This window comes from Colobus angolensis, unplaced genomic scaffold, assembly GCF_000951035.1.
Source record: "Colobus angolensis palliatus isolate OR3802 unplaced genomic scaffold, Cang.pa_1.0 Scaffold36, whole genome shotgun sequence".
NCBI classification, from domain to species: Eukaryota; Metazoa; Chordata; class Mammalia; order Primates; family Cercopithecidae; genus Colobus; species Colobus angolensis.
The window spans coordinates 6039342-6052974 of NW_012116932.1; the positions used below are offsets into that span (position 1 = coordinate 6039342).

At 47.7% G+C, this 13633-nt stretch overlaps 1 protein-coding gene across 1 annotated transcript in view; it reads right to left on the reverse strand.

Moving 5' to 3' along the window:
* ITGA9 (integrin, alpha 9) overlaps positions 1–13633 on the reverse strand; it is a 372615-nt gene that overhangs the window by 79274 nt on the left and 279708 nt on the right. The window contains exons 18-21 of the mRNA XM_011953420.1: positions 13227–13313; positions 8694–8773; positions 3858–3947; positions 1627–1735 (exon numbers count right to left, since the gene is read on the reverse strand). Of these exons, the coding sequence (XP_011808810.1) occupies positions 1627–1735; positions 3858–3947; positions 8694–8773; positions 13227–13313 (366 nt within the window). The remainder of the gene's footprint in view (positions 1–1626; positions 1736–3857; positions 3948–8693; positions 8774–13226; positions 13314–13633) is intronic.

Sequence of the window (13633 nt, forward strand, 5' to 3'; positions counted from 1 at the left end):
CTTCTTTTCCTTCTTTCAACACTCATACCCTCTTCATTACATGGTCTGTATTACTTGAACCCTTCTAAATAATTTTCTGAACTACATCTTTAATTGCAAGATACCCCCAAAACTACAAGAGTAGGAAAGAGTATAAACAACTAAAATGAAATAAACCCATCTGGTCTTTATCTATTTCCTACCCAATTATGAAAAGCAAAGGAGAAAAATAAAATCACTGAGAAGCAATTCAGAAATGCAGAGGTCCTGTTCACAGCAATCACTCTACTGTCTCAAAAGCAAGCTCTAACCCCATCCTTCCCTTTCTCCCCTGTAAATCAAGAGCGGGGTGTGACAGCGGAGGCTTAGCTGGTCAGAAGGCACATCCTCTGTGAGTTGGGGACATGTGTTATGTATCATGGTTTTGGGGTCTGTTGCTGGGAGAATACTCTGGAGAGAGGAAGACCATTGTTTGTCAGAGCCCACAAATGTTTTACTGCCACATTCTCTAGACCCTCACCCTGTCATTATTTGTCATTCCCTAAGTCCACCTAGGAGAGGCCACAAGGAAAGAAAACAATTATTATTTAGCCACAGCAGTGAATGCCAGAGTGGGAAACCACCTCTCCATGGGGAAGGATGCAGGAGGCAGAGAAGAGTTCTGGGAGGTAGAACCAGAGAGTGAGGAGATACGGACTGCAGTGTCCTATGAGTGAGCTGGGCCCATCTCCTTCACTTTACCCACACAGGGTCCAGCCAGTGCTGCCAGGTCTTGGCCCCAGCCCAGCTTCTCCCAGCTCTGGCACCTTCAGCACATCCTTTCTTGTTTGGGCCTATATTTCATGACGTGAACATCATATGAAATTCAAATTTCATTGTCTATAAGGAACTAAAGTTTTGCTTCTGTGGTATCTATGGCTGCCTTTGCACTACAGAAGTATGGTTGAAGAGATGCTGCAGAGGCCGAATGGTCCACAAAGCCTAAATTACCCCATGGCTCTTTTCAGAAAAAGTTTGCTGACCCCCAACCAAGAGAAGAAACAGGGTCCTTCACGATGTCCACAGTCTACACCACGTGGACTTGCTGGAAATGATGCCTGTGTGCCTGGGTGAGCCAGCCACGGCTCAGTGAGGGAGCAGCATGCCTCCTGAGGGGGCTCACAGGGGCCCACACTGCTCTGCTCTCACAAAACTGCCCTTCCAAAAGTCTGTTCCCCTGTGGGAGGAGGAGGCTCCTGGATGAGTTGGCAAGAAAATCTCAGGAGGAAGGGACAAAGCAAATCCAAATCCTCTGAGGCAGCCCTGCCCAGGAGGTGGGGAATGATGGAGAACAGAAAGGGGTCCTCATGGGGCCATCTGGGCTAGGACATTGGCTAAGGCCTCCACCACACAAAGGACTTCTTGGGGAAAACTGGTGTTCATAATGTGGACCTTTCCTTCCAAGTCCTGAAAAGCAGAGGGGCCTGCACAGTAGAGTACCAGGCATGGAAGGGATTCATTCTGTGTGTGGTTACAGATCACACATACACCACACGAGCCAACCACAGAAGGGTCTCTCCTGACAAGAGCCTAGCCCTCTGTAGGAGAGACATCCCACGTGCCCTTCCGTTAGCCCCAGGGACAGAGGAGGTCGCCAGGAGTGGGTACCTGAAGGGTGATATTGATGGGCTGAAAGTGACACTCCAGGTCATCCAGCTGAATGAAGTTGGCTGCATCCACGGACTCACCATATACAAAGGAGGTTGGAGACATGATTCTGAAAGAGGAAAGCATGAAATCTGTCATCCCCACCCACAGTCAAGCACCCGTGATCACTGCCATTCTGAGAAGCACACATTTGTCTCCATTTAATCCAGTGTCTTGTACCCAGTGCTTCCCTGCTGGGGCTGTTACTTCTCTCTCCCATGAACAGACATAGCCAGGCTATGCTTTCTGATAAAGCATGAATAGTTGTGTCTTCCCATCTTAGGTTACATCAATAAACTGCATGGAGAAATATGCACTGGGATTACCGTTCTGAAATGACAAGATTATCATGGCTTTGATTTTTTAAAAACTGGATTATAAAAGTATACATTTTCTGTTTTGTCATTCAAAAAATGTTTTATAGGTTGAAGAAGATGATCATAAGCTTTTAAAAAATAAATATAAATGAATTATATATTTGGCATCCTAAACCCCACTCTATGACAAATTCACTTAAAAAACTTAAATTTGTCAGCCTGCCAAGATGACTAGAAGTTAGGCATTTGAAAGCTGAGTCCATTCATTTATAGCATTTTCCCTTGGATTGCAGAGGCTACATAACAGGTGAGAAGAATTCAAGCTCAATTTGCAGCAATGCTTTCAATGCTGCTTATATGAACACATCCCTGAGAAGAAACAAAGCTCAGACTGACACTCCCAGACAAATATTGAGTTCTAGATGCTGGAGGCCACTCACTTACCTAAACACAACAGCAGAAGATTTTTGAGACTAAGTCCGAATAGACAACAACTCATCCATTTTCAACGTTTAGTGCATTATTTTAGTAAGGTAGTGAGTTCCCAGCATTACCAAATGACAAGAACTGTTTTAGATTCCTGGAGAGATCAGAGGTTGACTCATTTGTTTAACTGATGGCTTCATCAGGGGCTGTTAACACCTCCCAGCAAGGTCCTCTAAGGCCTGATTACATGATCAAGTGTCTGGGGGTGGTGGGAAGAATGTTTTCTCTTTGTCCCCAAGGATAGGGCTTGGTTCTGGGTATATTCTTGCTGTGCCTTTGATGAGACAAGCAAATAAATGATACAGTTAAAAATAGAGCTGTGAACAGAGGCAAAAATATGCTAATTTGCAAACATATTCCACCAGTGCCTCATGTTTAAAAAACATGACCAAAAATGCCAAGAGCTCAGGAGCAGGAATGCTTGGAGACTCATACCACTGGCTCCCAGCAGCGTGGGCTAGTGCAGGGATGGCTCTCCCAGCAAGGGATCAACATTTCCACTGCTAGTCAAGACTACGACCCACAGGCACTTGAAAACCGAAAAATGAGAAACTGTGAACCTCCAGAAAGTTCAGCTTGCATTTAGGTCAAGGGTTCAGTGGGTTCTCATCTGATCTAAACTAATTGTGTAAATCTTTTTTCTATCAAAGAGGTATGCGTTCTGTTTTCTGAAGCTGGAAAGAAACTGAGTTCTCATTTTTCCAGGCCAGGGCTTTGGCTGAAAACTGACCTGGGTTGTTTCAGGTCTCCACAGACTGCAGCCCAGGGTCCTGCTTTCCAACAATGCCAGCGGCACTGAATGGCCGTGGACTTCACCCAGACAGACGGTGTGGCTATTGGGATGGTTCCCTGCCCATTCCAGACCATTATAGACATCCTGAAGAGCCACCTCTGGCTCTGCAGTGGGAGTTAACAGAAATGAGCAAAGCCAGCGCTGACTGTGGAGCTAATCAGAAAGCAGTCCTCCTGTGAGCTAGGACTGGAGACGCATCTGGTGGCAACCTCTGGCCCAGCAGCTTCCAGCTGAGATTTTAATCCCAGGATCCATGCTGCCTGTTACCATACGGCATTCTGGAGGGACTGGGGTGGATGGGAATATATGCATATAAAGGTATATGGAATGTTCAAAGAAATTACGGGGCTTAAACTCATCATCAAACTTCTCAGGTTATCTAACAGGTGGGTGGGTAGGTGGGACAGAGGAGAAAATAAGGAGGGAGGAGGGTATGAGTTACTGCAGCTAAAGCTTCATCCTGCTTTTCAAGGCTGGGAGGAAGTGGAGGTGGCACAGCCTCTGGCTCTGGCTGGCTATACATGCAAATATGAGAAGCACAGTGTTCCACTGGAGGGCACCCCTGTGTTATGGCAACCCAGGACCAGGCTACTCACCCGGTGATGGACGTGTCCACCTCGTGCATCAGCGGCACCATCAGCATGAGGGTGTTGTCATGCAGGGATTCAGAGCGCTCCATGTTGCCACTGTGCAGGGAGAGGAGAATGAATGAATGCTGGCCAACACTAGCTATCTGGCAGTGGGCTTTCTCTGTTCCACTTTAGAGCTGAATCTCTACATTCTCCAAGGGCAGGTGGCACCTCATTGTCCTCAGTCTGTCTCTGGTCCCTGTACGTATCTATCAGGGGCACTCTATTGTCTTGGCTATGTTCCCCACAAAGACGCGGTTGTAAGTAGTTTATTCGGGAGGTGGCCCCAGGAAATACCAGTAGGAGCGCAGAGTGGAGAAGGGCGCCAGCGAAGGAAGGAAGACAATAAAGGCAAGCCGTGCAGGGGGGTCGTGCTGTCAGCAGCCAGGGCCCAGTCTCCTGGGGACTCTGCGAAGCAGAGTCAGTCTTCCTGCTGAGGGCACGGGAGCCAGGCCTTTATCCACTGACTCCTGAGAGGAGTTGCTGCTGTGCTGGGGGTGGCGGCGGGGTGGAATGAACCCCCTGGCAGCTGCCTGTCAGGCAAGTGAGTGAGCTCTGGCCAAAGAAAGCCTCAGCAAGGGTGGCTGGTGCTGGGAGCCGGAATCTGCCCGGTTTGCGGATAGTTTGGAAAGGGTGAGGGCTGAGGGGTTATGGGCATGGCATCCATTGTATGTGCTACTTCTATAAGTGCCTGTTCCATGAACGATGGACCAATGAAGTTACGGCACTGCAGCCAGGAAGGGGTTGCTAGACTTCAGCAGCTATGTCTCATCTGAAGGGACTGCCCATCATCCATGGACAGCCAAGCCCAGGAAAGAGGCCCTGACCAAACTGACCACTGTAAACATCATGGAAGCTCTCGCCATAGACCTTGGCTATAGCAGGTCTATGGGGGTAGATCAGGCATCGATAGTTTTTAAAGCTCCCCAGGTGATTCTAATATGTATCCACATAAGGCCTCCCACTCCGGGTGAGGAAAGCACAGAAGGGGGATTCTTGTGAGATCATTTTGGAAAGGTGAACATGAGGGAACTGATGCTGTTAAGTGGCTACTATGTGCCAGGCACTATGCCGGGCATTTCTCAGCATGGCCCTACTGAGACCTCAGAGCAACCCCAGAGGGAGATGGAGCACCCACCTCTGATGGGTGAGGAGCAGCTCAGATAGGTCGGGTAACTGCCCAAGGCCCCCTGCAAATCAGAGCTGAGATTCCAATCAGCTCAGTTAGACTTGAAACCCGGGCTCTCTCAGCTGTGACTCCCACGGCTGATGCCAGATTTGGGGGCAAGAAGGAGGAGGGGCAAAAGAAGAAGGGAGGAGAAGGAACAGGAGGAGGAGAGAGAAGACCTAGTTTCTCTTAATTACTTTACTAAATTTCTAATAGGAATTGTGATCATTATTCCTTGGGAAAATGCGTGGCTCTTGGGTACATGTTCTTGAACCTACATTCACAGTTGGTTCCCAAGTTCACCCTGCATGGGCAGAACAAAAGAGTCCCCCAGACCTGCTGAGGCTGGGCTCAGCTCATCCTGACTGTTCCCCATCATGCCATTCCCTGAACATCTGCTGAGTTCCTGTCTGCTCTGTGCCCTCTCTCTGCCCCCTCCAAGCCCTGCCCCACTGCCTTCCTCTCTCACCCAGCAAGTGCTGAATGGCAACAGCACTGAAACAGCTCTCACATCCCCTCTCCTTCTCCCTCCTATTGTTCTGAAACAATGGTGCTGTGTGACGCTGACCCCACAGGGCCACAGTCTCTGCCCTGGCTCCTCATCTGTCTTCCTACGTGGGGTGACATCAGTCCCTCATGGGCAGCCACAGTTTGCAAAAGCAGCAGGATCAGGTGCCCACACAGCCTGACTTCCTTGTCCTTCCTTTCCCAAGGGGTGACAAAAGCCTTGGGATCACTGCTGTGGGCAGGCCAAAGGCGACTCCCCTGGGGATGGGTTGACACCATCCTGGCCTGCTCCCGCCCCGACCCCAGCATCCTGCCAGGTCTTGCCCTGCCCTTTGTTTGGCCGGCTGAGGCCCAACCGTCTCATCTGTCATCGTGTGACTGCTCCAGAATGAGCTAAGTTGAAAAGTTGAGATAAAGACGCCAAACATCAAAAGGCTTCCCGTCATTCCAAAAGCTCATGAGCTGGGATACTTTCCAGTGGTCTGCAAAAGCCAGGCTGGTGGCTGCTGAGAGGATAGGTCTCGAGAAACTGCTCAGTCTCAACGGTATGTCCCCCTAAATCTACAAGCCGGCAAAGAGCCCTTCAAAGGGTGGTGACGGAAGAAAGGAACGACTGAGATTTTAACTGCAGTTTTCAAGATAAGGGGCTTTAAGGGTCTTTCCATCATAGCAGGGAGTCAAGTGCTGTGTGTGGGTGCCCTCTGGGGCAGTCAGACCATATCTTCACCAATGCCTGAAAAGAAACGAGTGTCTGAAATATTCTGGTGTGTGTTTAAAAGATAATATCGTCATCTTAACATTCGTGATTTGAGAAATTAGAAATTTTTATATTATCGAAGCTACAGATCCTAGGGCTTCCTGAAGCTATGCAGCACTGTTAATGTACATGGGGGGTGTTCTTGAATTGAGTACGTTACTGTCATTTTCTCCTGTGCCCAGCATTTAGGACTGAACCTGGTAAATAGAAGATACACAATAAATATTTGCTGAGTGAAAATGTGCCCAGAACAGAGTAAGGGATTATAAACAGTGGTTCTTAGCCTTGGCTGCTCATTAGAATCATTTGGTGAGCCCTTTTGAACACTCCATTGCCCAGGTCTCACCCTAGGCAGAGGAAGGGTCAGGGTCTCTGGGGGTAGATCAGGCATCCATATTTTTGAAATCTCCCCAGGCAATTCTAATATGCATCCAAAACCGGAGCACTGCTGCTGTGTGGACATGTTATTCTAACAAATGAACCTTTCACAATTGCAATACTGGCTCCCTGCCCTCTCTGACGTTATGATTAGCCCTGAATGAGGTGGAGGCAGGAAGTGTCTTCTTTTTTGACAAGGGAAATCTCTTCCATATCACATTCCTTTCCAGGCACACAGGCTGCCTCAGGTGTGGAAGGACCAAGAGAGTACATTGATGGGTCTGCCCAGCAAAGGCGAGTGTTCTGTGGATCCAAGAAATGGCAAGAGAATGAGAATTTTCAGGTTCGAATGGGCATCTGCTGCCCCTCATCAAATTCATCAGCCTCATGCTCTAGGGTCAAGCTGTTGCACTGTGCCACTCCCCTTTTCAAAAACTTTCAGTGGCTCCTCAGTGCCATCAGGATATAGTTCAGATTTTCTAGGTGACCTCTGTCCCCCATGGTCTAGCCCAGGTTCCTCTTTCAGCCCTGCCTCCCACTGTGCTTGCGTGTTCCCCATCCTTCTGAGAAGGTGCACAAACCCCCAGTACACCCCGTGCCCACCACCTACACAGGTGTAACAGGGCTTCTTGCCCCATGGACAGCCTCACTGCCGTGTTCATGTTGCTTCAGCCTGAAAACAGACTCCTCTGTTTCAATGCTACCTCCTGACTGAAGCCCTTCTGGATTTTACGCAATGGGAATGAAATCTACCCTCTCTATGCTTTGCATAAGTTTCTATTAGCTCATAGTCATGTTTTACGTGAATGTAAATTATGTGATCTTGAAAATAGTGTGAATAGAAAATAACTAAGTCTTGTGGACCAGTAAAAAGAAGGGGCTAAAAAGACATTATTGGGATAATTGGCATAATCAGAACATAAACTGCAGATTAGCTAACAGCATAGTGTCAATATTCAACTTCCCGAATGTGATAACTGTATTACACTTTCTTAAAAGAACAGCCTCATTCTTGGGAATGCACACTGAAGTATTTTTGAATCAAGAGGCGTGATTTCTGCAACTTTCACATGGCTAAGAAAAAAAATTATATAGAAAGAGGATGATAAAATAGATAAGGCAAAATGTTAACACTGGGTGAATCTCAGTAAAGGGTATATAGGAATTCCTTGCACAATTCTTGTAACACTTCTGTTAAGTTTAAGATCATTTCCAAGTGAAAATGAAAAGGTTACCTTGGGTGTCCAATCATCACCCCAATCAAAGCTTATGTCTCTCTGTTCACCCACCTGAATGCCCCTCCCTCCACTGGAGCCGCCAGCCAAGTGCTACCTAGATGCTGCTTCAAGGCATGGTGGATCTGCCCTGGAGAAGGCATCTGGTAACTCCCCAGAGGCCCCCACAGGCACTTGTGGCTATCCTGGAGAGGGGCAGGCACATGCTCCTGAGGGGAGAAGCTGCCACCCCACGATCCCCTTTCCTATCCGTCCACTTGGCTTCCAGGTTAACCCCTCTCTTGAGTAGCATCTCTTGGGACCTCTGTCAACAGGCCTGGCCAGGCCCTCAGGCTGCAGGTGCCCTGCCCACTCCATCAAGGGATACAGCGCCATGTCCAAAAGCAGCAGTGGGCCCAGTCTGACAATTTGCAGAGGACATCTGTCTGATCTGGGAAATACACAGCCGAGTGGGAACTGACCTTGGACTAAAGCCTCACCCCCCTGGGCCTGTCTCTCCTCAGCTGTAGAATCATCACCTCGGAGTGGCTGATGCCCAGTTCCTCTCAGCTCAGTCTGCAGTGGTGGCTATGCAAGCAGCACTAGGCAACCACCATCCCCAAGAGATCCAATTCCACTTAGTGGCTCGAGGCTTTATCACTGAGTAACCATTTCTTCCTCCTCAGCATCCTGGGATTCATCAAAGCTTAACCAGGACACGTCCTTTCCTGGTCCCATAAATCTCTTATCTTTGAAAAAAGTGTTTAAACCCCCCTTACCTCTGAGCAGTAACAATGAAGCTGAGAACTTCCTCTTCCCCAGACAGGTGGCTTGTATCAAAGATCACGCTGAATTCATACTAGCAGAAAAGGAAGTGGTATCCGGCATCAGCAGGCATTCCAAACTTAAACTGTTCTCTTCCATCTTCTGCAGTTTATGACCTCTGGAAGCTCATTTGCATGATAAGCTTTATGTTTTATGCATAGCTTTCTGACTATCAGGCCAAAGGCACAGTCTTAACAGTAAAACCAAGCCTGATACATACTCTGGCTAGAGACCTGCTGCTCCTGTTCAGCCCCCGAGGCTCTCTTTAGGAAGTGATGCATTTACAATCTTAAACCAGGACTTACTCAGTTTCACTCACATCCCATCTTTTCAATTTCTGCCACATCTGCAAATTACATCACCTGGGATATTTGCTTCATATTATTACTGTCTTACTCTTTTAGTTTAAAGATTATTTTAAAAGAACAATTTATATCACTATCATAGATGGGAATCCAGGATCACTTGCCAAAAAGAGAGGGTAGTTGTAAAAATGAATACAATGAAAACAGAGCAATGTTGAATTCTGTTGCCTGTGGAAGCCTTTGAGCCTCAGGTTACTCCATCTTTGCTGAAAAGGGAGATTTGCTGGTGATAGAGAAGTGTTAAAGATATGCTAGCAGGATTGGAAATGTTCTCCTGATCTGTGTGGCTAGGATTAAAAGACTGTTGAAAAGTTTTATGAGCTGAATGTTTGTGTCTCCCCCACCCACCACTCCTCAAATTAATATGTGGAAGGCCTAACCCCCTATGTGATGGTATGTGGAGGTGGGGTCTTTGGAAGGTAATCAGGTTTAGATGAGGTCACGAGGGTGTGGCCTTCATGATGGAATTAGTGCACTCAGAAGAGAACACAAAGATCTCTCTCCTCTCTCCATGCACACACACCAAGGAAAAGCCAGATGGGCACACATAGAGAAGGCGTTATTTATAAATCAGGAAGAGAGCTCTCGCCAGGAACTGAATCTGCTAGGACCTTGACCTTGAACTTCTCAACCTTAAGAACTGTGAGAAATACATGTCTATTGTTTAAACCACCCAGCCCAAGATAATTTGTTATAGATGACTAAACTGACTAAGGCAAAAAGGGTCACTGTTAGGGTCAATGTTGTTCAGTGCTGTGTCCACGTATTGCCCACGATAATCTAATGAACCATCTAAAATTATCGAGTGTACCACTTAGTGGTGAACATCCTGTGATTTGGGGGGCACTGCCCTAAGTAAATGGTGTTCATCATATACATGTCAGGCATGTGTGAGAATGTGGGAGGAACCCTTGGGTAGGGGTTATAAGACCAGGTTCTACCACAAACCGTGTGATCTTGGCTAAAATACTGTCTTTGCATTTCAATAAAAAGAGGAGGTTGGACAAAATGGTTCTTAAATTTCATCAAACTCTGAAAGCCTACAACTTATATAATGTCTAAACCTTTGGGTTCCATTATGGTGAATTCTAGGCAGTGGTCTAACATTTGCAACACTGGATTCTACTGAATGCTTCCTGAAAGCAACGGACATTGGTTCATTACAATGGACCATCATCTACAGTGAACACGGACATCTCTTTCTAGACAGAAATTTCTGTTACTGTGGGACTTGTCAGCTTACAGTGGGGTGGGGGGCAGGCACAGAGACAGGGCAGGAAGAGGACAAGAAGGAAGTGAGAGGCAAGGTCTTGCCTGGTGTAGAGTTAGCACTGGGAGGAGACCTGAATTCAATTAAACACACTCAAGAGCAAAGTGAGATGAGAGGCAAAAGAATTGGGTGAGAAGCTAAAATCAGGGATGGAGGCCTGGAAGAACAGAACGTCAGAAACTGGGCAGGCTGTGAGAGACAGAAACATATGGCCATCCAAGGTAAGCCAAGTATAGTCATGAGGCTTAGCAGGTGGCCTGGAGCCTGAGGACCCTCAGGGTTGGAAGGACATGGGAATGCACACTGGGCTGCAGACACGGGGAGCCCCATCACTGCTGGGTGACTTGTTGGGCTTTCTCCGGGGAATCACCCTCTGCTCCCATGCCCCCAATACCCAGGTTTAGTCAGTCTTGGTACAGGTCCCAGCATCTGTATGTGGGAGGAAAGTGGTGGCACTACCAGCTGGGAAAACAACCAACATTCCCCAATGTTCACACTTCTGTGGGCTCTATCATGATTTTGAGGGTTTTAACAAATGTTGGCTGGGCGTGGTGGCTCATGCCCGTAATCCCAGCACTTTGGGAGGCCGAGGCAGGTGGATCACTTAAGGTCAGGAGTTCAAGACCAGCCTGGCCAACATGGTGAAACCCCATCTCTACTAAAAATACCAAAAAAAAAAAAATTAGCTGGGCATGGTGGTGGGCACCTGTAATCTCAGCTACTAGGGAAGCTGAGGCCGGAGAATCACTTGAACCCAGGAGGCGGAGGCTACAGTGAGCCAAGATTGCACCACTGCACTCAAGCCTGGGCAACAGAGAGAGACTCCCTTTCAAAAACAAACAAAAATTTGACAAAATTTAACTCTCCACTAGAGAGAGAAACACACATCTTAGGTCTGATATGTGATATAGGCTGGAGTTTAAAATGAAATGGAAACTGTCACAAGTTTTTCAATTAAGCCTATTATCTGTTACTCAAAAGATTTTATTTAAATTTGTGTGCGGAGGTGCCACATCCATTACTAGAGGCAATAGTGTCCATGGATTGGGGTCGTCCTTCTTTATCTCCACCCTCACCCTACCTGGAGTCTAATGGGACTTGGCCTGTCCTCTGCCAGCCACATGTAATCCATTTTCCAAGGGCAGCCACTTATTGAGGCTTCCCTCCTCCTGGGGTGAATGTGGACAGAATGAGGAAGAGAGGCAGAAAAAAATCTGAGGAGTCATGGGCATAAGAGTCGCTGTGGTTTTGCCAAGATCACACAGTTCGTGGTAGAACCTGGTCCTATAACTCCTACCCAGGGGTTCCTCCCACATTCCCACACGTGCCTGACACGTATATGGTGAACAACATTTGTTTGGGGCACTGTTTCCCAAATCACAGGATGTTCACACTGGGAGTGGTACACTAAGATTATTTTAGGTGGTTCATGAGATTATCTTGAGTGATACATGAACACAGCACTGAACAACACTGACCCTAAAGTGAGAAAGTTACTACCTTTTTGCCCTAGTCAGTTTGGGATTCCATCACAAATTACCCTAGCCTGGGTGGTTTAAACATTAATTTCTCACAGTTCTGAAGGCTGCAAAGTCCAAAATCTAGGTGCATTCAATGGGGCTTTTATGGGTCCAAGTGATTTGCTAAGAAATGACTAAGTCTTCTCCCTTACCATAACATTCTCACCATTGGTTTACAAAACAGCTACTAGATACTGGGGCCAAAGAGCCTTAGAGATTAAAATGATCTGATTGTATGACCCAGGCAGGACAAAAGGATGAAGCTTTCGCATTTTTTTTTTTTTTTGAGACAGAGTCTCGCTCTGTCGCCCAGGCTGGAGTGCAGTGGCATGATCTTGGCTCACTGCAACCTCTGCCTCCCAGGTTCAAGTGATTCTCCTGCCTCAGCCTCCTGAGTAGCTAGGACCACAGGCGCGTGCCACCATGCCCAGCAAATTTTTTGTATTTTTAGTAGAGATAGAGTTTCACTATGTTAGCCAGGATGGTCTTGATCTCCTGACCTTGTGATCCACTTGCCTTAGCCTCCCAAAGTGCTTGGGATTACAGGCATGAGCCACCACGCCCGGCCAGCTTTCACTTTTTTAAGGGAAAAAAGGTAGACAAAGGAATATGAGATTTCCTTCAAATCATGGCAGGGAAAACAGCTTCCATTTCCAAAGGCAGACTTGGTCTTTTAGATTCTAGTTTTGCCTCCAACCACCAAATCTTTTTACCTATGTTTGTATCTCCTTACAATGATGGCACATACTAGAATGTTCCAAGAATGTCTGAAGATTCTGTAGTACACTATTTGAACTTAGAAAATCTGTCTCCACACCAATACCAAAGGGACTTAATTTCTTTACTCTTTCTAAAAATAAAGTGGGATACAGGTATTTGTGTTTTGAGAATTTTGAGGGGTCTCTTCAGAAAACTGTGAGCACCCAAGGGAGTGACAGAGTCAGGACTAGAGGTGACTGACCACATCTTCTCCTGTGTTGCCTAGGGGACTCAAAGAGGCACAGAAAGTCCCAGAAAAAAAATTATTTTAGGAAGCCCAACTAAATGGCACTTGCCAAAGTGCAGAGGCCGTGGTGTATCCTTCACTTTCACATTTGGGGTACATCATGTGCATCAAAGAGAAAGACCACGTGGCGCAGCCCCTCTGGAGTATACCCCGGTGTACACTGCCAGCGACAGGAGTGTGGCAGGGCTTCAGCGGCCACCCCAGCTGCTATGGGAGGCAGGGGGGTGGTAGGACTCCTCACCTCAGGGAGGCAGTGGCGGAATCAGTGGCTGGTGGGAAGAGCTGGGGGCCTGCTGCCGAGGAACGGTCCCGTCTGTGTCCCTTACCTTTGACTTTGACCTCATGAAAGGAAATCCCACGCTGCATTTGAGGAAGTCCGATTCCAGCAGCTCACAGGAGATGCCCATCTCCTCCTGAAAGAAAAAGCACCAATAGATGGGTCAGCTGCACGAAAGGCAGGTGTGTAGGAGCAGGCTCCAAGGGGCAGTCGAGTCCTTCGGAGCAGTGCTCAGATGGTAGGCAACGGTAGGACGAGGTGCCCTGACCAGACCGTCTCCAGACCCCTTCTAGCTGCCCACCTTTCCCATGGGTTCCCGGGGAAGACAGGTAAGAGGACAAAACGGCCGGGCGCGGTGGCTCAAACCTGTAATCCCAGCACTTTGGGAGGCTGAGACGGGTGGATCACGAGGTCAGGAGATTGAGACCATCCTGGCTAACACAGTGAAACCCCGTC